Source organism: Globicephala melas, chromosome 8 (genome assembly GCF_963455315.2).
Source record: "Globicephala melas chromosome 8, mGloMel1.2, whole genome shotgun sequence".
Taxonomy (NCBI): Eukaryota; Metazoa; Chordata; class Mammalia; order Artiodactyla; family Delphinidae; genus Globicephala; species Globicephala melas.
Window position 1 is genome coordinate 38,400,882 of NC_083321.1, and position 27,595 is coordinate 38,428,476.

Genomic DNA, 27,595 nt, shown 5'->3' on the forward strand with positions numbered 1-27,595 from the left:
CAGTATGTGTTCTATATAGTATAAACTGGTGTCTTAATATCAATGGAGTCTTAGAGTTGATGCAACACCATCTTCTTTTCGGCTTTCTATTTATCCTGTCTCTTTAATATTTATCTCCTCTCCTTTCTTGCGTGTTTTTTAAAATTTTGTTTTTGATTGATGAGGAATTTTTAAAATACATTTTTCCCTTCTATTAGTTTCTAATCTTTTACTGTTTATTCTAGAAATAATTAGGACAATTAACTTACTGAAGTCTAAAGCTAATTAAAACATTTACTCCTTAATAAGCCCTCAATAAATGTTAACTGTTATAACAAAAGAAATGAAAATTTTTCTAGCTCATTAGGTAGAAAAGTAACGATACAAAGATGTCTTTAAACACCAAGATAATGTCAAATGTATCAGAGATAGGTTTATAGATTTTCATTAACCCAATAATATACAAATGTCCATACAAAAGAAGGAGAGATGAATGATAAGGAGAGGCAATGGAAAGAAAGGGAGAATAATTTACTTCTCTTCCACTATCAGGTTAGAAAGAATGGCCTTCTCCTTTCTTTTATCACTCTCTTCTGCCATAAGAACAGAGTCCTAAAGAGGAAATATTGGGCCAAACTAGCTGGCTGACACAGCAGACTGATCCAAACCAGGATAGACTGAAAATTAACGCTCTGAAGTAGGATAATATGAAATTCTAAATCAGGCAGTGATCTCAAGACAGCATGGAGGGATTTCCCTGGTGGTGCAGTGGTTAAGAATCCACCTGCCAATGAAGGGGACATGGGTTCGAGCCCTGGTCCGGGAAGATCCCACATGCTGCAGAGCAACTAAGCCCCTGCTGCATGACTACTGAGCCTGCGAGCCACAACTACTGAACCCATGCACCACAACTACTGAAGCCCGCGTGCCTATAGCCCGTGCTCCACAACAAGAAAAGCCACCGCAATGAGAAACCTGCGCAACACAAGGAAGAGTAGCCCCCACTCACCGCAACTAGAGAAAGCACGTGCACAGCAAAGACACAACACAGCCAAAAAATAAATTAAAAAAAAGAAGACAGCATGGAAATCACTGATCCCAAAGGCATTAGAGCCTCAAGAAAAATTACAAAATAAGCAGAGTTCTTGGGACTTCCCTGGTGGTCCAGTGGTTAAGAATCTGCCTTCCAATGCAGGGGACACAGATTCAATCCCTGGTTGGGGAACTAAGATCCTATATGCCACGGGGCAACTAACCCTGTGTGCCACAAAGAGAGAGAAGCCTATGCACCACAAGACCCAGCACAGCCAAAATTAAAAAAAAAAAAAAAGCAGAGTTCTTAAGCCTCTCCTAACATGCAGTAGATACAAAATAATTTCCCTAAATGTCCAAGTCCTAAAAATAAGTTTAACTGTCCTTCCCTGTCTCCACCAAATCAAAATTCCCATTCATAAACAGAGGCACATTTCTCAACTACTGATTCGTACCAGTAATTATTCAGATTAAGTTTACTTGGGGTGTGTATGTATGTGTGTGTTTCTCAAGAGTTTCATGTTTTGCTTGTTTGTAAGGAGAAAAACCCTGGAAGTGATTAAAAAGCATGGTCATGGGTGAGAAGTGTGAAGAGTACAAAAAACTGAAACTAGTTTGTCTCTCTTTCCTTTTGTTTCTCTTCTTCCTCCCTCATCCATCTCTTTCTCCCTCCCCCAACCCTCCTCTTTTACTCCTATTCCTTTTAAATTTAAGACTGAATTGAAGTACGTTTTCTTTAATCTGTTGTATGCTATTTATTAATTTAACAAATATTTACTAAGTACTCACTATATTCCAGCCATTATGCTGGATACAAAGGTAAGTGAGATAGACATGGTCCCTACCCTCACAGAGTTTTCAATCTCGTGTGGAAGGCAGCCTATTAAGTAAACAATTGCAATTTGAAAAAAGCTGCTTACAAAGCAACATGCAGCATGATCCTTTCTGTTAATTGAAAAACTTTTAAGGCATTAAAATAGTATTCAGCAAATAAGACGTTTTCAGTCAGGTGACTAAAAATGCTAAATGTCTTAATTTGCTCCTTATATTCCTTCTAATATTCTTAAAAGATTCACTGAATCTTTAGGTTCTTCCCCCATCCAATTTCCATTTCCTAAATTTCAGTTTCCTTTTCTCAAAACTTTATTTCAATTCACTTTCTTTACAGATGTAATGGCAATTGAATCATTTCATGTGACAAGTATAGGGTATATTTACATAATATTTACCCAAAAAGGTCTGGAAGGAAATAAAATATTGGTATACCTAAGTAAGTTAAGCAAGGGCTAGTAGTTAAGTAAGAGGAAATTTCAAGACGGTTAACAGTTAAGTTGTTTTAAAAAAACCACAACTTTTAACCAAGAAGAAAGGTAAAAATGTTCATTGCGTGACAACATTGAATTTAAATGTATCTTAAGGTGGATTACACTTTTCAACATAAATTTACTTCCTGATGACTTATTATGTGATACTCTTAGGATAACTTATCTCTGTCTTTATAGTACTTTGCATAAAGCAAGTGGCTCAATAAATGTTAGCTACACAACCAACATCTACTATTGAACATTTATGGGTAATTTTTTTTAAATAACCAGAACAAATACCCAATCAAGACAGAAAACCTTCTATAATGAATCATGGGATAAACATAACAAAAGAAAAACAGTGTATTAGATGAAAGTTATTTCCTTCTAGAGACAATGGTCAGACTAGAGCTCTGCCGTGGCAAACTACTGAAGCTTCTTTGAGAGGTTATCACAGCTTACAGATATCAGAGATGAAAGAGAAAAAGATCCATATTGTGGCAAATACTTCTATTTCCCAGCCAATATCCAAATCTTCCCTTCCTCTTCAATAACAAAAGCCCAATTTTGTTCAGGGCAGCCATGTATCCAGCTACATTTCCCTGCTTCCCTGGTAGCCTGAGCTTTGGTTCAGGATAATCTCCTTAAAGGGAGAGGATGCATCCTTCTTTGTCTTTGCCTTGCTGCCTGGAACTCTGCTTTGACAGTTAGAGCTCTGGCAGCTATTTTGGACTACGAGGACCAGGGCCACATCTTAGGAACAGCAGATCAAAGAACTGGAAAAAGTTTAGGTCCCTGGTGACTTTATGAAGCTACTACACCTATCCTAGGCTGCTTACTTCAAGAATCACTTTACATGAGAAAATAAATATTTTATGTTGAAGCCACCACTAAGTCTGTTTTCATTTTTGCTTTCTTAACTGATCACTTACCTTCAAACAGGTAAAGAATTTTTATCTCCTTTTTACAGATCAGGCAACTGAGATCCAGAGAGGTAAGATGACTTGCACAAGATCAGTCAGTGAAGAGGTGGGTCTGGCTCCTGGCTCAATGCTTTTTCGCAAGAACTGACTCTTAACAGATTCTAAATATATGTAAAAAAAAAAAAAAATTAAAAATAAACATAAATTTAGCCTTATTACAGTGGTAATGGCACATGACAGTGTAAACATTTGTCAAATCCTGTGATAAGAAAAGGTGCCAAATTTCTATAAAGTGGAATGAGACTGTATCATATTCCAGTGGGGGAAGGGAAAGAAATATATTAACTAAACAGAATCAAAGACCAGAATAAGCAAAGATACTCATTTATTGTACCCAGGTTTTACCATATTGCTCCTCTTTTAAATAACTAAGAAAAGTTCAAATTAAAAGCTTATTTTCCTCTGCAATGAGACTTCAATATATAGGGTAAGTTTCCCCATTAAATCCTTAACTGGAATTTTTCTTAAAATCTTTATCTGGAATCTTTTTTTAATCTTAGCACCACTTTTAAAAATTAACCTTGGCCCCAGCCTCAGACATAGTGATCAGTAATAAAGCAAAACATCTCAAAATCTTTTTTGAAATCCACTACTTAACTGTAAAATACAAGGCAGTTAGCTCATGTGCAAACTCACCAGTGAACATAATTATTTCTAAGCAGTATGTAAAGAAAATAAGGAAATAAAATATCTTCAAGTTTTAAGAACACAGATTTGTTTCTTTTCATGGTACTATATTTAACATAAAATTATCTAAGCAGGAGAGTAATCATATGCATGTAATATGTCGGAAAGGCACATGACTTTTATTAACACAGCATGGTCAAAAATAAACAGCAGGGCTTCCCTGGTGGCGCAGTGGTTGAGAGTCCGCCTGCCGATGCAGGGGACACGGGTTCGTGCCCCGGTCCGGGAAGATCCCACATGCCACGGAGCGGCTGGGCCCGTGAGCCATGGCCGCTGAGCCTGCGCGTCCGGAGCCTGTGCTCCGCAATGGGAGAGGCCACAGCAGTGAGAGGCCCGCGTACCGCAAAAAAATATATTTATATAAAAAAATAAAAATAAACAGCAGATTTAATCCTAAACACCCTCATTTACTGGCAAGCTATTTGACTCTCTGAGTCTCGATTTTCCTATCTATAAAATTGAACTAATACTTCTCCATAAGTTTTTGACTGGATGAAAATAAGAATGAATACAATGTAACTAGCACAGTACTGGCAATAGTAAATGCTCCATAAACAGTAATGCCCTTCCTGTCTTGAAAATTTAATATCTATATATTTAAATTAAATCTGTGCTGTAAACACCCAAAGTCATTGAACTTAAAAAGCAATAAACCAGTTTGACATACAACCTTAAATGTCATTTTTTGAAAGGCCATGTTAGAGCTCTCCTCTGAGCATTGCCATAGCCAAAGTCCTGATGCAGCTGTAGGCCAATGAAAAGAATACATCCAACAAAAGAAGAACACAATCTCTTCCTCCCTGGAATTAAAACAGAGCTTCCGGGCTTCCCTGGTGGCGCGGTGGTTAAGAATCCGCCTGCCAGTGCAGGGGACATAGGATCGAGCCCTAGTCCAGGAAGATCCCACATGCCGTGCAGCAACTAAGCCCATGCGCCACAACTACCAAGCCTACGCTCTAGAGCCCACGAGCCACAACTACTGAGCACAGCATGCTGCAAGTACTGAAGCCCACGCGTCTACAGCCCATGCTCCGCAACAAGAGAAGCCACCGCAATGAGAAGCCCGCGCACCTCAACAAACAGTAGCCCCTGCTCGCCGCAACTAGACAAAAGCCTGCGAGCAGCAGGGAAGACCCAACGCAGACAAAATAAACAACTAAATAAATAAAATTTAAAATAAAATATATATGAAAAAAGAAACTTTCTAAAATTAAAAAATTAAAAAAAATAAAACATCAGATGTATGACCAGCTGAGCTGGACTCCAACCCTTCCCTGTATCAATATATCAGCATAGATCTTAGTGTCTCTGCTGCTCATATCTGTAGAAAAGGACACCAATCAAGAAAACCAGTATATTGCCTTTTTTTCCAACCTTAAAAGACAGTTTCAGTATTCTTTTTTTTAAATTAACCATTCTTTTAATTGAAGTATAGTTAATTTACAATGTTGTGTTACTTGCAGGTATACAGCAAAGTGATTCAGTTATATATATATTTATATTTATTCTTTTTCAGATTCTTTTCCACTATAGGTTATTACAAGATATTGAATATAGTTTCCTATGCTATACAGTAGGTCCTTGTTTATTTTATATATAGTAGTGTGTAGTAGTGTGTATATGTTAATCTCAAACTCCTAATTTATCTCTCCCTCTCCCCTACAGTATCCTTGATGATAAGGCTTCTGAAAAGCAGTTACTGTTGCTCATATGTATACTCAATAAACATATGAGCAACAGTAAGAATTTTAAATATATTAAAATTACAATGTCTTCATTATTTACACATACTGTACTTCAATAATTAAAATACAGTATGTCAGGAAGCTCTGCCAAAAACAACAAAGAAAAAACAAACAAACACAAAACTGGCAAAAATAAAAGCATGCAACTGCTATCTCATTTTCCATTAGGCTGCTTTAAATTGTTAAAATCAGAGAATGCTGGGACCAGAAATGATCTTAGAGGTCGTTCGGTTCAGACCCTACTTTTATAAAAGGTTATAAGGCACAGGGAGGTTAACTGAGTTGGCCGAGATCATTTGGCAGAGCCAGGATTGGAATCTGGCCATTTAATTCTAAGTAAATGTACTTTTTACCATATTGTGGTGGTTTTTAAAAATTTTAGATTGAAAATCATTAAAGTGATCAACACTTTTCCTTGAATAAATTATTTTAAATTGTTAGGAGCCTGTTTTTTAAAGCCTATAAACTAATTGCATGTATTAAACAGAAAAATAACAATTTCCCCTTTCTAGACCTTCAATTACTTAGAAAAAGTTAATCACCTATCATGCCAAATATAGTCAACTCAATTACAATACTTAAAAGATTATTGACTTTAAGAATTATTTTCAGTACATTTTGAAATCCTACACTTGATTCCTCCAGCTACCCAGTACTTAAAAGGGTATTTTGCACACTTCAGTCATCTAAAGGGTCCTTAGAAAGTGGAAAGGAATTTAAATATTATTCCAAATAACACAAAATTAGTTTGGTATGTCTATAGAGGTACATAACATATCCCAAAATAAAAAGACACTGGATTGATCATGTTACTGATACTCTATATTAGTGCCCATAATCAATAACTAGTGTTTTGAAAGGTACCCTTATTGCCTTAATTGTGCATTTCATTTTAACTGGTATTTACAGAGCACAAACCAACTTGGCAAAAAGCATACTGAAAGGGTATATATAAAATGTGTGGTATGAACAATAAGTACCTCGGGAGATCATAGAAAGGTAAACACAACATGGACTTCACCCTTGCAAAATGGGTAAAACTAAAATAGAAGGAGAACAACATAGGTAACCACAAGGAGACAAATGAATTTTTCACTTATCTTGAAAAGCTGGACCAGATCATGGAGAATTTAAAGACCAAGATGAGAAACAGAAGTTCCTATGGGTTTTTTTGTTTGTTTGGTTTTTTGCTGTATGAGGGCCTCTCACTGTTGTGGCCTCTCCAGTTGCAGAGCACAGGCTCCAGACGCACAGCTCAGCGGCCATGGCTCACGGGCCCAGCCGCTCTGCGGCATATGGGAGCTTCCCAGACCGGGTCATGAACCCGCGTCCCCTGCATCGGCAGGCGGACTCTCAACCACTGCGCCACCAGGGAAGCCCAGAAGTTCCTATGTTTACCCTAATAACAAGAGGGATATTATTTGAGATTTCATTTCTAATTCTAATTTCCATTTTTTTCTTAAAATTTTGACTCTACTAACTGAGGAAGAATTGTTGAAACATCTGTTGGTTCAATGTTTGTTGAACTTGGTTTTCAAGTTTTGTAAAACAAGAACTAACACTCGGCTTAAATCAGAATGAGTCTCGAGGCAATATCTATGAGGAACAAGATGCAAGAATCTGGATATTGGCTGACACTATTCAACAGAGTTTACCAGGGAAGGTCTTAAGAAACAAGTAATTTAAGTAGGCTGTAAAAGAAGCTATAAGTTAATGGATCCAAATCTATTATACTACTAGTCATACTACTTTTAATGAATTCCTTAAAGCAAATACCTCATCAATTCTTTCAGTTCTTATAAGGAAAGTCCACAATCTCCTTCAGACAACATTGAGTATCAGATATAATTGCATTTAACCTCCCTTCTCCCTCCTCCCCCCTCTTTTAACCCAGGTAATATATAGTTTGGTGCTCATAGTCACTCATGAATTTAATAGCCTTAATAAAAGGCTTAGACAGCAGCACTTACTTATTCAATTGTGTAAATGGACATTATCCAATTTAGGAGTTTAGCGGACACTGAGACTTTCAAGAGGTTCTGTCTCCCAGAAATGAGAGTAATGGTTCAATGGTTTATGTCCATATTTTCTTTCTTGACATTATAAAATAATTGCCATCCAAGACCACTGCCAGCACCAACCACAACAATAACCACATTTTACTCAGTCACTATTTAGCAGGTGCAACAAGGAAGTACCATCCTGCTCAAACCCTGTACCATCATCTCACACCTAACGATTTGTCACTTAGAGAAAACAATACCACACCCGGCACGAACTTTCTCCTCCCCTAATGTCAGCGGTTGCCGGCTGAACAGAACCGGCAGAAGAGCAGGATTCACCGGCCTATCTTAGCTCCTGCGCCTCAGCCGGTGGTGAGCATCAGTCTCACCAGGGGGCACCTCCCTCGCCCATCAACCTGCCAAGGCCGGGCTGGAGCCCAGACTGGGACTTGGACCTGCACTCACCCCCCGCCTGCTCCTCGCCAAGAGCCTGCCACTTTCATCGACCGCAAAGAAAGCATGGGTGCCCGGCAGCGAGTGGAACGGAGAAAGAGACCCCGCGTCTCAAGCTCGGGCTGGAAGCCACTCTCCACCGTGCCCGCCCAGCCGTGGAGCTCCCACCATCCTTACTGCCGGGGCAGGGTAGGCGAATACCTGAGCTTTATCTCAGGACCCACCCCAGCCTCCCGCGGTGCAGATCCTCACCCACCTCGAGACCGCCGGCCTTACGAAGCCGCGTCTCCACACGCGAAGCTCCGCCTGCTGAACGCTTGCAGCGCACGGACCTACCTCTCCAGCCCCCAGCCGGCAGCTCTGCTCTGTACTTCTACCCACCGCGCGCTCCCGCCTCCTTGCTGCCATGGCGACCGCCCCGGGCCCCAGCAGCCGCTAATTGGTCCTACCCGAAGAGTGGAAGGTGCCGATTGGCAAGGGCGGAGACCAGGCCGCGCCGGAGGGCTTGGAGGCGGGCGGTGTGGAGAGCTAACGCGTAGAAGCCCCGGGGAGGGTGAGCCAGGAGGGACGTGGCGCTCTGCGGCGCGGGCTGAGAAGCCGCGCCCCTTCCTTCTCTGGCTTTCATGGAGAGTCCTGTGGAGCAGGATTTGGGTGGGTGAGGTGCTTACCCGGGACGCGGACAAAAACCCAGGTATCTCCTCCCCTTCGGCCGCCGGTCCGCGCCGGCAGCTCCCGGACTGGTCAGAGACAGGCTGTTAGGCTTGTTTTCGCCCACAGGCCTCGCTTGGGTCTAACACCCCGGGCCTCCTCCATGGCGGGAATCTTCCTCATATTTGTAACCGCACCCACCCCCGTTTTGCTGGGCCCTGGGCCACTATGGCTTGATTGCTTTTATTTCACCTTGTCTCACACCCAGCTGCGGACATCTGTCTTTTCTTCACACCCTTCTCATAGAATTGAGACATCTACTCCACAACCCTCATTTTAAAGATAGGAAAACTCAGCTTCAAAGATATTAGTGGTCGAGGGTTAGAGAAGCTGTTGGAGCCTCAAGGCTGGTTTCAAAACTTAAGTCTGCCAAATATTGGCATCTTTCTCCGAGCCTTAGTTTTCTCCCTTGTGAAAAATAGTATATACCTCAGAGTTGTTAGTGAAGATTAGATAAGATTCCAGAAAACCTGTATAGAACCTGTTGCATATATGTTAGTAATGGTAGATTCTTTTTTATCAGGAAGTAATAGAGAATAGTAGCTAAGTCACAAATTTGGAGCCAGACTGCCTATGTCAAACCAATTCCTTGTCTCGCAGCGTTACTTAAGTGCTCTGTGCCTCACTTTCTTTGTCTGTAAAATGAGAATAATAGTACCCTCCTCCTTACAGCATAAGTTAATAGAAAAGTGACAGGCATATAGTAAGTGCTCAGTAAATGTTAGCCCTTCTCACTTTAGTGGCTGAGCTACGGCTATAATTCAGGTCTCTGGATTCCAAGACCAGCAGTCTTTACTCTTACACACCTCTCATCTGTATACTTACAACAGTGCCTGGAGGTTAAGCTGTTTTGAAGGTTAAGGAGGAAACACTTGTCCATTTTCTTAAAATCTCAAACTATCTCCCTTATCATCATGAAAGTCCTAGAATGTTATGACTCTGCCTTCACTGAGGGTTTAATAGCAGAGACAAATGTGAGGAAAATAATCATATTCGGTTCTGATGGAGAGATTGAAAAGTGAAAACACTAGAGAAAGAAAGTATATTCAAGAGGTTATGGTATAGGAGGACTAAATTTCTATTTGAAAAACATGAGAAATACTAATATGGGGGCATTGGTTATGTACCATTAGTAAACAATGTTACTGTTAGGTCAGGAGACAATACCACATCCCATCACTGTGGAAAACACTAAACTGTAAATACATCAAAGGCAGGAGCTATCTTCCACATTTTTATTACCCACTATCTACCAAAGGGCCAAGCACACTGTGCCTGATCTAAGCCCTAAAAATTGGGATAAACCCTTTAAGGGGAGACCCTGAAAGATCTTGTAATAATCTATCTAGATTATTTATCTAGATAAATATTATTTATTACTATTATCTAGTAATCCAGTGGAGAAGAAGAATGGAAAATGAGAAATTGGATTAGTCCAACAACACAATGAAAAGAAAAAGATAACACTAGCTTGGTGGCTGAGATGCTGGCAGTATTCTCAGCAATATTCTGGGGTGAAAGAAGAAGAAAACAAGAAAGACAGGAAAACAAAGATGAAACAGTAAGACTCAGGATTAGGAGAGATCACTGAGGAAGGTATTTCAGAATGTCGTGTGCCTGTAAAGCAGGCAACAGCATCTCTTATACTAGTAAAGACTATCTTGTGGTAGAGAAAAATAGGAATGTTGATAGTGAGCCCTGGAACTATGAGCTCATGTGAGGGACTTATAAGGAAATGTTATTACTTAAGAGGTAAAACCCCAAACTTGGAGAGGGAAAAACAAGACTTTGGAGCCAGACCTGGGTCCCAGCCCTGCCTGGATTAAAAACTCAGTTCTGTCTTTATTCGTAGAGTATCTTCTGGCAAGTTACTTAACCTCTCTCCATAGCATAGCTTCCTCACCTATAACATGGAGGCAATAATAGTTCCCACCTCATAGACTTGTGAGGATTGAATGTGTTTATATTTGTAAAGCAGAGCAGTGCCTGGCACACAGTAAGTGCTATATTAATGTCTGATACAATATTAGTCTCAGTTTCTCCATCTGTAACCTGGGAGCATAATATTGAACTTACGGTAAGGGTTCAAAGGATGTATGTAAACTGTTAGAGAAGAGATGCTCAATAAATATTATTTCTCTGCCCCCTCCACCCCTGCAAGCCCCCAGCCTGTTACCTCTGAACTCCTCTCTGATTAACACTGCCACTGCCATCAAGGGGCTATTGCTCAACCTGGTCTAAGCAAGGATAAAATATCTTTGCTTGATTTTTCTTGGCTCAGAGGAAAAGCTCAAAATGAGTTTACTGGAGAAAATAAAAGGGAAACAACTCCAGAGAACCAGCTGATGTGAAGCCTGCCCCATACCTTGGTCTTCTAGGAAAAAAAAAAAAAAAAAGGTGTCAGAGAGATTCTGGCTTTTTAACACTTCAATTTTCTCCTTCTCACTTCTAGGATCCCACAGGACATCACTTGGCCAAGTTCTTCACTGTGTTCAGAATGGGGGAGAGGGAGGCAGGAGTACTTACAAGAGACAGTAAGTAATCAGAAAGAGGAAAACCACAGTACACTGTACATGGGCACCAAGACTTAACAGTTTGATTACGATCTAGGTCAGTGGTCAGCAAACTAGGCCCTTGGGCCAAATCACCCAACTGCCTGTTTTTGTAAATAGTTTTATTGGAACACAGCCATTCTCAACAGCCACACTCATTTGCCTATGTATTGTCTCTGATTGCTTTTGAATTACAAGGGCAAGGTTGAGTGGTTGTAATGGAGAATCTATGGCCCTCAAAGCCAAATATATTTACTACCTGACTCTTTACAAAAAAAAAATTGCTAACCTTTGATCTTGATAATTCACCCAGAATCATTTGTCAATATCCCGACTGCAAAAATGTTCACCTTCGTCAAATCCCCTAATCCATTGCTTCTCAAACTTTAATGTGCATACAGATTACCTGGGGGGTCTTATTAAAATGCAGATTCTGATTCAGTAGATCTACAATGAGGCCTGAGATTCTGCATTTCTAACAAACACTAGGGTGATACCCTAGTGTTGCAATACTAGCAGTACTAGCAATACTAGTATTGGTAGTCCCTAGATCAAACTTCATCACATCAGCCTTTTTTTTTCTTTATTTTATTGAGATATAATTGACATATATCATTTATATTAGTTTCAAGTATACAACATAATGTTTCAATATTACATATTCAATGTGTATATATTGCAAAATGATCACCACAATATGTCTAGTTAATGTCTATCACCACACATAGATACAATTGTTTTTTCTTGTGCTGAGACTTAAGATTTACTCTCTTTAGCAACTTTCAAATGTGAAATACAGTATTTCACACTATGTAAAGGACCAGCTGTATAGCACAGGGAACTCTACTCAATACTCTGTAAGGACCTATATGGGAAAAGAATCTAAAAAAGATGGATATATGTATATGTATAACTGATTCACTTTGCTGTACACGTAAAACTAACACAACATTGTAAATCAACTATATTCCAATAAAAATTAAAATAAAAACCTAATTAAACTTAAAAGCTTTTGCATAGCAAAGGAAACCATAAGACAACCATTAGAATAGGAGAAAATATTTGCAAGCAAAGCAACCTACAAGGGATGAATCTCCAAAATATACAAACATCACATGCAGCTCAATATCAAAAAAACAAACAACCCAATCAGAAAAATGGGCAGAAGATCTCAATAGACATTTCTCCAAAGAAAACATACAAATGGTTAAAAAGCACGTGAAAAGATGCTTCAACATCACAAGTTATTAGAGAAATGCAAATCAGAACTACAATGAGGTATCACTCACACCGGTCAGAATGGCCACCATCAAAAAAATCTACAAATGATAAATGCTGGAGAGGGTGTGGAGAAAAGGGAACCCTCCTACACTGCTGGTGGGAATGTAAACCAGTATAACCACTATGGAGAATAGTATGGAGGTTCCTTAAAAAACTAAAAGTAGAGCTACCATATGATTCAGCAATCCCACTCCTTGGCATATATCCAGAGAAAACCATAATTCGAAAAGATACATGCACCCCAGTGTTCATTGCAGCACTATTTACAATAGCCAGGACATGGAAGCAACCTAAATGTCCGTCAACAGAGGAATGGATAAAGAAGATGTGGTACATATATACAATGGAATGTTACTCAGCCATAAAAAAGAACGAAATAATGCCACTTGCAGCAACATGGATGGACCTAGAGATTGTCATACTAAGTGAAGTAAGTCAGATGGAGAAAGACAAACATCATATGATATCACTTATATGTGGAATCTAAAAAAAGGGTACAAATGAATTTATCTATAAAACAGAAATAGAGTTACAGATGTAGAAAATAAACTTATGATTACCAGGGTATAAGGGGGGGAAGGGATAAATTGGAAGATTGGGATTGACATAAACACACTACTATATATAAAATAGATAACTAATAAGAACCTACTGTATAACACAGGGAACTCTACTCAATAGTCTGTAATGGCCTACATGGGAAGAAATCTAAAAAAGACTGGATACATGTACTTTGCTGTACACGTGAAACTAACACAACATTGTAAATCAACTATACCACAATTTAAAAATTGTTTTAATTAAATTAAAATATAATAAACCATATAGTCACCATGCTGTACTTTACATCCCTAGGATCATTTATTTTATAATTGGAAGTTTGTACCTTTTGACCACCTTCACCCATTTCACCCACTGTCCACCCACTGCCTCTGGCAACCACCAATCTGTTCTCTGTATCTATGAGTTCATGTTTTTATTTTTGTTTTTTAGATTCCATATATAGTGAGATCACATGGTATTTGTCTTTCTCTGACTTATTTCACTTAGCATAATGCCATCGGCATTCATCCGTGTTGTCACAAATGGCAGGACTTTCTTCTTTTTCTAATGGCTAAATAATATTCATATATATATATATATATATATATATATATATATATATGCCAAGAGTGCAAAGTCTTTCAAGGAGAGAGACAGGTCAGCAGCAAAGAATGCTGCTGAGCAGTTGAATAAGATGAGGACAGAAAAGTGTCCACTCAAAGGAGAGCTTAATACTGTAAAAGCCATCTCAGAGGAGTGGTGGAGATTCCATCTTGCATATGCATATATATATATATATAATTATATATATATTATGAAAATGTGATATAGATATATATCACATTTTCATTATCCATTCATTCACTGATGGACACTTAGGTTGCTTCTATGTCATGGTTATTGTAAATAATGCTGCAGTGAACACAGGGATGCAGGTATCTTTTCAAGTTAGGATTTTCATTTCCTTTGGATAAATATCCAGCAGTGGAATTGCTGGATCATATGGTAATTCTATTTTTAATTTTTTGAGGAAACTCCATACCGTTTTCCATAGTGGCTGTATGAACTTACATTCCCACCAACGGTGCACTAGGGTTCCCTTTTTTCCACATCCATATCAACACATTTCTTTTTTATTTTTTATTGAAGTACAGTTGATTTACAATGTTGCGTTAATTTCTGCTGTACAGCAAAGTGATTCAGTTACCCATACATATACATTCTTTTATGTATATATATATATCCTTTTCCATTATGGTTTATCATAGGATACTGAACCAACACTTATTTCTTGTCTTTTTGGTAACAGCCATTCTCACAGGTGTGAGGTGATATCTCATGGTTTTGATTTGCATTTCCCTGAAGATTAGTGATGTTGAGCACCTTTTCATGTACCTGTTGGCCATTTGAATATCTTCTTTGGAAAAATGTTTATTCCAGTCCTTTGCCCATTTTTAAATTGGATTATTTGGTTTTTTGTTATTGGGTTGTATGAGTTCTTTTTATTTTTGGATATTAACCCCTTATCAGATATAGGATTGGCAAATATTTTCCCCCATCCCATAGGTTGCCTTTTCATTTTGTTGATGTTTTACTTTGCAGTGCAAAAGCTTTTTAATTTGATGTAGTCCCACTTGTTTATTTTTGCTTTTATTACCTTTGCTTTTGGTGTCAAATCCAAAAAATCATCAACAAGATTGATGTTCAGGAACTTACCACCTATGTTGAAGTTCTTCTAGGAGTTTTATCGTTTCACGTCTTATATTCACGTCTTTAATCCATTTTGAGTTAAATCCACAAACCACCATGATTCTGTAACCATTTGCTCTTTTTTCCCTCTGTAACAACAAAAGGCAATCCCTTTACCTGTACTCTGAATCCTGTTCCCCTCCCTCAGTTCTCAAGGGCTTCATTTCTCACTTGGTTATTCTCTTTCTTTCTTTTTTCATTAATCTTCCGTACCTGTTGAATCACACTGTAGGCATACAAACATGCTCTAGGAGTGTTTTTCATCTTTAGAAATTCCTTCCTTATGGATATATAAAAAGATGTGATAGGGAAGTCCCTGGCAGTCCTTGCCTTCCAACGCAGGCGGTGTGGGTTCGATCCGTGGTCAGGGAGCTAAGATCCCATATGCCTCACGGCCAAAACACCAAAACATAAAACAGAAGCAATATTGCAACAAATTCAATAAAGACTTTAAAAATAGTCCACATAAAAAATATATATATATGATAAAGCAAGCATAGTAAAATGTTAATGATAGAACTTAGTGAGATTTATTGTAATATTCTTTCAACTTCCTGCATGTTTAAAACTTTGATAATAAAATATTTGAAATAAAATCCTTCCCTTGACCCCAAATCATCCTCCATCTTGTTTCTCTGCTTATTGTTTATTCAAATTCCTTTAAAAATTTCCTTTCTCTGCTTGCTCCCCTCCCTTTACTCTCAGCTTGTGCCCATCTGGCTTCCATCTCCACCACTCCTCTGAGATGGCTCTTACAGTATTAAGCTCTCCTTTGAGTGGACACTTTTCTGTCCTCATCATATTCAACTGCTCAGCAACGTTCTTTGCTGCTGACCTGCCTCTCTCCTTGAAACACTCTGCACTCTTGGCATCTGACACCACTCACTTCTAGTTTTCCTTCTACCTTTCTAGGTACTCCTTTTTTGGTCTCCTTTGCCAGCTTCTTCTCCATTACCCAACTTCTAAGAGTTGGAATGTCCCAAGGCTTGGTTCTGGGACCACTTCTCTGTCTACAGCCAATTTTTCCACCCAGGCTCTATTGGCATTTTATGTTGGACACTTCTTCACTGAGTAGAATTTCCCATGTATTTCAGGATGTTTTACACTCCTAGACCCTACCCACTAAATGCCAGTAGTGTCCCCCTTGTCCCCTTAGTCAGTGTGACGACCCAAATTGCCTCCAAACAGTCCCTAGAGCAGTGATATTTCTCAGGGTTAAAAACCATTTTGTCTCTTAGTAGGTGATGCCAGCCAATCTGTGACCTTAAATATCATATATATGCTAATTCTCAAATATCTCAGGCCCAAACATCTCTTGTGAACTTGCTACCAACTATGCACCTGACATTTCCATTTGAATGGTCTATTATAGAAGCTCAATAAATATTTGATGAATGAATGATTTAATTAACTGTCTTAGCCCCGCTCCTATCGAAAACTGAACTCTTGATCTTTTCCTACCTGTTGTTCCCTGTGGTGGACATGGAGATGTGCTTACTTACATCCCCCTTCAAGGAAGGACTGCCTGCCCAGCTGTGAGGAATGTGGTTAACTGACAGATTCCAGCTCTTACCTGTTTCAGGGTCCACCTCACCTTTAGAGCCAGTTACACTCTTCTTGGGGTATAACTAATGGCATACTGTTCTTGGGGAGGCTCCCAGCCAATGAATGAGCAAGGTGGTAGTACAAGGACCTAGTCCAACACAGAACTCTACTAACTAGCAGTCTGTGCTCTGGTACTCCCCACTGGGCTGGCAGAGACTTTGTCAGGTTTGCATCATGCTTGCAACCTCTCTCTATACAACTATGCTTCTGCCTCTTTTCCTTTTACAAGTGTTATTCCCTGAGAAACTTTTTGCACACCTAACTCTGTGTCAGCATCTGCTTCCCAGAGAACCTATTAGCACTCTATCTTTTTCATTTCAGTAAATGGAATGCACCTGTTGTTCAAGCCAAACCCTATGAGTCATTCCTGATTCTTAATGTTCCTTCATATTACATATCTAATTCATCAGCAAGTTCTGTTGACGCTACTCCGAAATACATAATCTACTTCTCTCTCTGCTGCTACCAACCCAGTCCAAGTCATCATTTCTCACTGGAATACTGCAGATAGCCTCTAAAGTAGTGTCCTACACCCACTCTGATCACCTATATTCCATTCTCCACACAGCAGTTGGGGTGATCTTTAAAACATAGCACTGCTCTACTTGAAAACAATGGCTTCTATTCCAAACTCCTTGCTCTATCTATCAAGCTTCTTCATGAGGTCTCCTAGCTCTCCATTCAACCTTATTTCTCACTACCATCCTTCTCAATCACTATACTCTAGTCATGTTGATTTTTTTGTTTGATTTTTGAATTTTATTTATTTTTTATACAGCAGGCTCCTATTACTTATCTATTTTATACATATTAGTATATATATGTCAATCCCAATCTCCCAATTCATCCCACCACCACACCCCCACCCCACTTTCCCTCGGTGTCCATATGTTTGTTCTGTACATCTGTGTCTATTATTTCTGCCTTGCAAACTGATCATCTGCACCATTTTTCTAGATTCCACATATATGTGTTAATATATGATAATTGTTTTTCTTTCTGACGTACTTCACTCTGTGTGACAGTCTCTAGCTCCATCCACGACTCTACAAATGACCTGATTCCGTTCCTTTTTATGGCTGAGTAATATTCCATTGTATGTATGTACCACATCTCCTTTATCCATTTGTCTGTCAGTGGGCATTTAAGTTGCTTTCATGACCTGGCTATTGTAAATAGTGAGGCAATGAACATTTGGGTGCATGTGTCTTTTTGAGTTACGGTTTTCTCTGGGTATATGCCCAGTAGTGGGATTGCTGGGTCATACTATAATTCTATTTTTAGTTTTTTAAGGAAGCTCCATACTGTTCTCCATAGTGGCTGTATCAGTTTACATTCCCACCAACAGTACGGGAGGGTTCCCTTTTCTCCACACCCTCCCCAGCATTTGTTGTTTGTAGATTTTCTGATAATGCCCATTCTAACTGGTGTGAGGTGATACCTCATTGTAGTTTTGATTTACATTTCTCTAATAATTAATGATGTTGAGCAGCTTTTCATGTGCTTCTTGGCCATCTGTATGTCTTCTTTGGAGAAACGTCTATTTAGGTCTTCTGCCCATTTTTGAATTGGGTTGTTTGTTTTTTTAATATTGAGCTAAATGAGCTGTTTATATATTTTTGAGATTAATCCTTTGTCCGTCAATTCATTTGCAAATATTTTCTCCCATTCTGAGGGTTGTCTTTTCATCTTGTTTATAGTTTCCTTTGCTGTGAAAAAGCTTTTAAGTTTCATTAGGTCCCATTTGTTTATTTTTGTTTTTATTTCCATTACTAGCAAGTGGGTCAAAAAAGATCTTGCTGTGATTTATGTCAAAGAGTGTTCTTCCTATGCTTTCCTTTAAGAGTTTTATAGTGTCCTGTCTTACATTTAGGTCTTTAATCCATTTTGAGTTTATTTTTGTGTATGGTGTTAGGGAATGTTCTAATTTCATTCTTTTACATGTAGCTATCCAGTTTTCCCAGTACTACTTATTAAGAGACTGTCTTTTCTCCATTGTATATCCTTGCCTCCTTTGTCATAGATTAGTTGACCATAGGTACTTGGGTTTATCTCTGGGCTTTCTATCCTGTTCCATTCATCTATATTTCTGCTTTTGTGTCTGTACCATATTGTCTTGACTACTGTAACTCTATAGTATAGTTTGAAGTCAGGGAGCCTGATTCCTCCAGCTCCGTTTTTTTCCCTCAAGATTGCTTTGGCTATTAGGGGTCTTTTGTGTCTCCATACAAATTTTAAGATTTTTTTGTCCTAGTTCTGTAAAAATTGCCATTGGTAATTTGATATGGATTGCATTGAATCTGTAGATTGCTTTGGGTAGTATAGTCATTTTCACAGTATTGATTCTTCCAATCCAAGAACATGGTATATCTCTCCATCTGTTTGTGTCATCTTTGATTTATTTCATCAGTGTCTTATGGTTTTCTGAGTACAGGTCTTTTACCTCCTTAGGTAGGTTTATTCCTAGGTATTTTATTCTTTTTGTTGCAATGGTGAATGGGATTGTTTCCTTAATTTCTCTTTCTGATCTTTCGTTCTTAGTGTATAGGAATGCAAGAGACTTCTGTGCATTAATTTTGTATCCTGCAACTTTACCAAATTCATTGATTAGCTCTAGTAGTTTTCTGGTGGCATCTTTAGGATTTTCTGTGTATAATATCATGTCATCTGCAAACAGTGACAGTTTTATGTCTTCTTTTCCAATTTGTATTCCTTTTATTTCTTTTTCTTCTCTGATTGCCGTGACTAGGACTTCCAAAACTATGTTTCATAATAGTGGTGAGAATGGACATCCTTGTCTTTTCCTAATCTTAGAGGAAATGCTCTCAGATTTTCACCATTGAGAATGATGTTTGCTGTGCGTTTGTCATATATGGCCTTTATTATGTTGAGTTAGGTTCCTTTAATGCCCACTTTCTGGAGAGTTTTTATCATCAATGGGTGTTGAATTTTGTCAAAAGCTTTTTCTGCATCTATTGAGATGATCATATGGTTTTTATACTTCAATATGCTAATATGGTGTATCACATTGATTGACTTGCATATAGTGAAGAATCCTTGCATCCCTGGGATAAATCCCACTTGATCATGGTGTATGATCCTTTTAATGTGTTGTTGGATTCTGTTTGCTAGTATTTTGCTGAGGATTTTTGCATCTATAGTAATCAGTGATATTGATCTGTAATTTTCTTTTTTTGTAGTATCTTTGTCTGGTTTGGGTATCAGGGTGATGGTGGTCTTGGACTTTTGTTTTTTGGAAGATTTTTAATCACACTTTCAATTTCATTACTTGTGATTGGTCTGTTCGTATTTTCTGTTTCTTCCTGGTTCAGTCTTGCAAGGTTATAGCTTTCTAAGAATTTGTCCGTTTCTTCCTGGTCGTCCATTTTATTGGCATAGAGTTGCTTGTAGTAGTCTCTTATGATGCTTTGTATTTCTGCAGTGTCCATTGTAACCTCTTTTTCATTTCTAATCTTATTGATTTGAGTCCTCTCCCTCTTTTTCTTGATGAGTCTGGCTAAAGGGTTATCAGTTTTGTTTATCTTCTCAAAGAACCAGCTTTTAGTTTTATTGATCTTTGCTATTGTTTGCTTTGTTTCTATTTCATTTATTTCTGCTCTGATCTTTATGATTTCTTTCCTTCTACTAACTTTGGGTTTTGTTTGTTCTTCTTTCTCTAGTTCCTTTAGGTGTAAGGTTAGATTGTTTATTTGAGATTTTTCTTATTTCTTGAAGTAGGCTTGTATTGCTATAAACTTCCCTCTTAGAACTGCTTTTGCTGCATCCCATAGGTTTTGGATCATCGTGTTTTTGTTGTCATTTGTCTCTAGGTGTTGTTTGATTTCTTCTTTGATTTCTTCAGTGATCTCTTGGTTATTAAGTAGTGTATTTTTTAGCCTCATGTGTTTGTGTTTTTTACATTGTTTGCCCTGTAGTTTATTTCTAATCTCATAGCGCTGTGGTCAGAAAAGATGCTTGATATGATTTCAATTTTCTTAAATTTTCTGAGGCTTGATTTGTGACCCAAGATATGATCTATCCTGGAGAATGTTCCATGTGCACTTGAGAAGAAAATGTAATCTGCTGGTTTTGGATGGAATGTCCTATAATTATCAATTAAATCTATCTATTGTGTCATTTAAAGCTTGTTTTTCCTTATTAATTTTCAGTCTGGATGATATGTCCATTGGTGTAAGTGAGGTGTTAAAGTCCCCCACTATTATTGTGTTACTGTTGATTTCCTCTTTTAGAGCTGTTAGCAGTTGCCTTATGTATTGAGGTGCTCCTATGTTGGATGCATATATATTTATAATTGTTATATCTTCTTCTTGGATTGATCCTTTGATCATTATGTAGTGTCCTTCTTTTTCTCTTGTCATAGTCTTTATTTTAACGTCTATTTTATCTGATATGTGTATTGCTACTCCAGGTTTCTTTTGATTTCCATTTGCATGGAATATCATTTTCCATCCCCTCACTTTCAGTCTGTATGTGTCCCTAGTTCTGAAGTGGGTCTCTTGTAGACAGCACATATATGGGTCTTGTTTTTGTATCCATTCAGTGAGCCTGTGTCTTTTGGTTGGAGCATTTAATCCATTCACATTTAAGGTGATTATCAATATATATGTTCCTATTACCATTTTCTTAATTGTTTTTTTTTTTTTAGTAGGTCCTTTTCTTCTCTTGTGTTTCCCACTTAGAGAAGTTCCCTTAGCATTTGTTGTAGAGGTGGTTTGGTGGTCCTGAATTCTCTTAGCTTTTCCTTGTCTGTAAAGCTTTTGATTTCTCCATCGAATCTGAATGAGTTCCTTGCCAGGTAGAGTAATCTTGGTTGTAGTTTCTTCCCTTTCATCACTTTAAGTATATCATGCCAGTCCCTTCTGGCTTGTAGAGTTTCTGCTGAGAAATCAGCCGTTAACCTTATGGAAGTTCCCTTGTATGTTATTTGTCATTTTTCCCTTGTTGCTTTCAATAATTTTCTTTGTCTTTAATTTTTGTCAGTTTGATTACTATGTGTCTCAGCATGTTTCTCCTTGGGTTTATCTTGCCTGGGACTCTCTGTGCTTCCTTAACTTGGGTGGCTATTTCCTTTCCCATGTTAGGGAAGTTTTTGACTGTCATCTCTTCAAATATTTTCTCAGTCCTTTCTCTCTCTCTTCTCCTTCTAGGACCCCTATAATGTGAATATTGTTGCGTTTAATGTTGTCCCAGAGGTCTCAGACTGTTTTCATTTCTTTTCATTCTTTTTTCTTTATTCTGTTCCACGGCAGTGAATTCCATCATTCTGTCTTCCAGGTCACTTATCCTTTCTTCTGCCACAGTTATTCTGATACTGATTCCTTCCAGTGTATTTTTCATTTCAGTTATTGTATTGTTCATGTCTGTTTGTTCTTTAATTCTTCTAGGTGTTTGTTCTTTAATTCTTCTAGGTCTTTGTTAAACATTCCTTGCATCTTCTCAATCTTTGCCTCCATTCTTTTTCCAAGGACCTGGATCATCTTCACTATCATTATTCTGAATTCTTTTTCTGGGTGGTTGCCTATCTCCACTTCATTTAGTTGTTTTTCTGGGGTTTTATCTTGTTCCTTCATCTGGTACATAGTCCTCTGCCTTTTCATTTTGTCTGTCTTTCTGTGGATGTGGTTTTTGTTCCACAGGTTGCAGACTTGTAGTTCTTTTTGCTTCTGCTCTAGCCATGTTGATTTTTTATTGTTGTTGTTCTTAGAAACCATTCCCAGCTAAGGCCTTTGCTCAAGTATACCCCCTTCGGTAGACCACTATTTCCCCTACATTTTACATGGCTGGATCCTTCTTCACTTGTACTCAGCTTGCCATTGCCTCAGAAAAACCCACTCTGACTACTCAACCTAAAGTAATTTTCCTCTCCTCCTTTCCATTATTCTCCATAATAATATGCATATATACATTTACATATATGTGAAATTCATTTACATATATAGGTATGCATATATATGCACTTCTTTCCTTAATTGTTTTTTGTCTGTCTCTTTCACTAGACCAGAAGATCCATGAGAGTATAGACCATATTTGATTTGTTTTTCACCATTTACCCAGAGCCTAGCACAGTGTCTGATACATATAGTAGGCAATCAATACATATTTGTTGAATGAATGAGTGAATGAAAGGACAATCACCTAATTATCTTAGGTATTCATGTTGTTGGGGATGTTTTTTCTCAGTATTTTGACAAAGGGATTTGATTCTTGTTTTTATCTTTTTTTTCCTTTATAAGGAGAATGGAAATTGTGTCCTCTGCCTGCTGATATTAGTGATCATCACAAAGGAGACAAATATTAATAAGAGTAAATCAATAGACAGTAAAAACAATATCTAGATCCATGTTACAATGACAATAATTTAAAGAGTCCCATACTTTAAAAATTAGACTATCTCTACCCAAAAAGTTTTATAGCATCCTAAGAATGATAATTTTACTCCCACTTAGGAATCCTAAAAAAAAAAAAAAAGAAGAAACTAGAAACAAAGTAGTATGAAGTATGTGTTCCATAGATTACAAGAATTTAGTGAGAAAAAAATTCAGTCATGCTGCCATAAGGAATGTTATCAAATAAATATTGTGTGCTACATTCATAATTTTTGTTTCTGTTCAGCAAAAAACCTTATAATGTGCAATGACTGTAGTTATATAAATCTTATTCCCAATCACTAGATTTTCACTTTATGAAGTTAAAAAAAAGATAACCTCTCACTCCCCCTAAAGAATAAACAGTATATCCAGAAAGCAGAATCTCTTTAGAGATCTCCTATAAAACTTCACTATGATAGATGTTTGCCTGAAATACTTGGAAAACTGAATTTATACTTTTTACTCACTCTAACGAGATCTAAATCACAGTATTTACACATCCTTCTCTAACTTTTATGATCCTTTTTTTTTTTTAGAGAGATGTTTATTCAAGGCCTTTGCCCATTTTATTTTATTTTATTATTTATTTATTTTTGGCTCTGTTGGGTCTTTGTTGCTGCATGCGGGCTTTCTCTAGTTGTGGTGAGCAGGGGCTACTCTTTGTTGTGGTGTGTGGGCTTCTCATTGTCATGGCTTCTCTTGTTGCGGAGCACGGGCTCTAGGCGTGCGGGCTTCAGTAGTTGTGGCACCCGGGCTCAGTAGTTGTGGCTCATGGGCTCTAGAGCGGAGGCTCAGTAGTTGTGGCACACAGGCTTAGTTGCTCCGCAGCATGTGGGATCCTCCCAAACCAGGGCTCGAACCCATGTCCCCTGCATTGGCAGGTGGACTCTTAACCACTGCGCCACCAGGGAAGTCCCTATGATCCTTTTAATGTAGAAATTTTCTTATGACATCATGAAGTTTCCCAAGCAACCTCATGCTTTTGTGATGCCATACAGATTTTATCTTCCCACTTCCCATCCTATGTTGCAGTCCTGAATGAGGTTAATACATGATATCATGGGGCATGATACAAAGAAATAGGCAAATGATTGCAATGGTATGGAGGCATGGGTTGTCATTCCAAGGTGGTAGGGCAATTCATGAGGTCATAAAGGGTAGGGTGTGGCCAGGGAAATTCAAGAATGGAGGGGAAGATTGTTGGTATAGTTCATGTTATCACAAGAGAGGTTTTAAGCATAAAACTTGATGCTTAAAGGAATGGGCAAACTGCAATTACTAGAGGGTGGTACAAAATAGTTCTTCACAAGAGAAAGAGGTTGAGTCCTTATTTGGGAATCCAGTAATGTCAGGAGATGGAACAGTCCTTCATTCCTTTAAGTATGATATCATAGAAAACTAAAAAAGTTAACCAACTGGTGCCCAGGGGTAGAATCAGACCCATACACATGTTGTTTGACCTGCTTATAGGGTTGGGGTTTTTTCCAACTAGTTACCAAGTCACAAGTTCCCATAATAAAAATCAGGATTTCTGGCTTCTCTCTTGAAAATATTGGAGTTCTGACAGTCCTTAGCCTGTATTCCTACATGGCAACAACTGGCTGGAGCAAAGTAACAGCTTCCCTCTTTGGACAAGGCAGATACTTATTAGTTTACAATCCCACTTAGCCAGCTTTACTCATATTATCCACCTAGCACTTGTAGGCTTTTAAGTTTGTGACACTAGTTTGAGGAATTCCATATAACAAAGAGGTGAGTCAATGTTGTAGGAGGGGAAGGTAATCTATGACATAAGGTATAGAGACCTTGGAAAATTCATTGTGACAAGAGTAGAAGCAGCAGGATGTTTATATCTTGCCATTTTAATCCCAATAATATTCTTTCTGATCCTGCCACTCTGACCTCAGAGGATTTTGCCTCCATTATGCAGTCTATGTATTAATCAAGGAATTAAACTGGATCGATGGAATTTAATTCATAAGATACTTTCCTCCCAAATTCACTAATGTTGACATAATTTTTATTATATATTTGTATATTGTCGAGTGTCCTTTGTGTCAAACATCCATGGGTCAAGTTTAGAACAAATCTCATTATCCCTAAGTGGTATAAACCATCATGTCTCCAAAGAATAAGACATTCCATAGCATCACCAACTGTTTGTCCTTGGGGCATCCTATTCTCCTCACTGCCTGCATGCCTTGGCACAGACTGCTTCTTTTCTTGTAATGTTTTTCTCTCTCACTAAACTAGTCATTTTTCAAAGAACAGTAGAGAAATCACTTTCTCTAACTATACCTTCCTAGCATTAAAAAAAAAACTCTGGGACTTCCGCGGTGGTGCAGCAGTTAAGACTCCATGCTTCCAATGAAGGGGGATCACAGGTTCAATCCCTGGTCAGGGAATTAAGATCCCACATGCCGCGTGGCATGGCCAAAAAAAAAAAAGAAAGAAAAGAAACAACTCGTTTATTAGGCTCTCATAGAATTTTGAAGATACCTTTATTAAAGAACTTATACCTTTATTTTAGAACTGCAGTAGTTTTTTTTAATTTATTAATCTCCTTGGGTAGAATTAAACACGGTGACTTACTTAAAGGCAGTATTTTCGTTTCTCCAGGGCCTAGCAATCTAAAGACATTTAATAAATGTGTTGAATGAATGGTCATAAGCAAGTATAGAAATCTACTAGGTCAAAAGGTTATGGGGGGGGACTTCCCTGGTGGCGCAGTGGTTAAGACTCCGTGCGCCCAATGCAGGAGGCCCGGGTTCGATCCCTGGTCAGGGAACTAGATCCCACATGCGTGCTGCAACTAAGAGTTCTCATGCCACAACTAAGGAGCCAGCGAGCCGCAACTAAGAAGCCTGCCTGCTGCAACTAAGAAGACTGTCTGCCACGACTAAGACCTGGAGCAACCAAATAAATAAATAATCATTTCTTAAAAATTGCCATAAGGGGATTAAGCAGAATATGATGTCATGAGAAAAATCTGTGAAAATTTATCTGGTGACACTAGTCTGGAAGTGTTGACCACAACAGGAAGAGGAGCTGGACCCTGCATTTACACCACTAGGGTGATTGATGCAAGCCTCTCTGGAATCATCCCATGCCCAGATAAGCGTGAACACTTACCACAGTGCCTGAAGCCTAGTAGGCCTGCACTAAAGCCTTGTTGAATAAATTAATGAATGAATGGGTCTGGGAATGAGCCAGCATATTTTGGGTTCTGGGCCATCAGAAACCAGGCCTTGGCCCTAATCTGGGTTAGTCAGGAGTTGTTTGGTTTCTACGTCAAGGTGGACTGGCACATAACTATGTTCTGAGTTGGACTGATCTCTTAGCTGAGGACGTGTTTGTCTATCTGTGTCGACACAACTCTGGGTACAACATTATACTGAGATGGTACTGGCTGGGATTCTGGCTGGATTGTAAACTGGTTTCTGAACTGATATGCTAGGATTGGTCAGTGCTTGCTCTGGCAGCACATATACTGAAATAGGATTGGTCAGCAGGTCTAATCTTGGGTATGGGTTCCAGTTTAGGCTATGGATCAGTCTGGCACTTTCCTTGGCAATGGAATTAGCCCATAACTGAAATCATGAACTAAATAACAGGTATGAGTTGATATCTCATTGTGGTTTTGATTTGCATTTCTCTGATGATTAATAACGCTGAGCACCTTTTCACGTACCTGTTGGTCATTTGTATGTTTTCTTTGGAGAAATATCTATTCAGAACCTTTGCCCATTATTTTATTGAAGTATGGTTGATTTACAATGTTGTATTAATTTCTGCTGTACAGCAAAGTGACAGTTATACATATATATACATTCTTTTCTGTATTCTTTTCCATTATGGTTTATCACAGGATATTGAATACAGTTCCGTATGCTGTACAGTAGGACCTTGTTTTTTATCCATTCTATATATAATAGTTTGCCCCTTTGCCCATTTTTTAATTGGGTTATTTGGTTTTTTGCTATTGAGTTTGATGAGTTCCTTATATTTTTTCAATATTAACCCCTTATCAGATATATGATTTGCAAATATTTTCTCCTACTCCATAGGTTGCCTTTTCATTTTGTTGATGGTTTTGTTTTCTGTGCAGAAGCTTTTTAGTTTGATGTAGTCCCACTTGTTTACTTTTGTGCTTATTGCCTTTGCATTTGGTGTTAAATCCAAAATATCTGTAAGCAAGTTTTAAACTCTAGTTTGTTAGTTTGCTTTTTGCCATGGAGCAAGTTAGTAATTCTGTTTTTGTTTTTGTTTTTTGCAGTACGCGGGCCTCTCACTGTTGTGGCCTCTCCCATTGCGGAGCACAGGCTCCGGACGCGCAGGCTCAGCAACCATGGCTCACGGGCCCAGCCGCTCCGCGGCATGTGGGATCTTCCCGGACCGGGTCATGAACCCGTGTCTCCTGCATCGGCAGGTGGACTCTCAACCACTGCACCACCAGGGAAGCCCAAGTTAGTAATTCTGAAACTACCTTTTGTGCATTCTAAGACAGAGAAACTTAGTAAACATATGTGAATAATTTCTAGATTTCTCACTGTCAGAAATGAGTTCAAATATGGAAAGGAAG

The 27,595-nt window shown here is 38.4% G+C and overlaps 1 protein-coding gene and 1 long non-coding RNA gene across 12 annotated transcripts in view; one reads left to right on the plus strand and one right to left on the minus strand.

Annotated features, from left to right (window-relative positions):
• The window catches only part of NUCB2 (nucleobindin 2), a 49,384-nt gene extending 40,668 nt beyond the window's left edge, over positions 1-8,716 (minus strand). For 4 of the 10 annotated variants that reach the window (XM_070046139.1, XM_070046137.1, XM_060303462.2 and 1 more), the window contains exons 1-2: positions 8,443-8,562; positions 3,248-3,399 (exon numbers count right to left, since the gene is read on the minus strand). Coding sequence is in view for 4 of the 10 variants with exons in the window: in XM_060303457.2 (XP_060159440.1) it covers positions 8,523-8,594 (72 nt within the window). In the remaining 6 variants the exon portion in view is untranslated. Of the gene's footprint in view, positions 1-3,247; positions 3,400-8,198; positions 8,300-8,442 lie in introns of those variants that run through there. The other 6 variants (XM_060303457.2, XM_060303459.2, XM_060303458.2 and 3 more) reach the window with 3 other exon arrangements.
• Positions 8,563-27,595, plus strand: part of LOC115839613 (uncharacterized) — a 47,210-nt gene continuing 28,177 nt past the window's right edge. For both annotated transcript variants that reach the window (XR_011377621.1, XR_004034117.3), the window contains exons 1-3: positions 8,563-8,877; positions 11,347-11,428; positions 27,290-27,479. This is a non-coding gene — a long non-coding RNA (uncharacterized lncRNA). The remainder of the gene's footprint in view (positions 8,878-11,346; positions 11,429-27,289; positions 27,480-27,595) is intronic.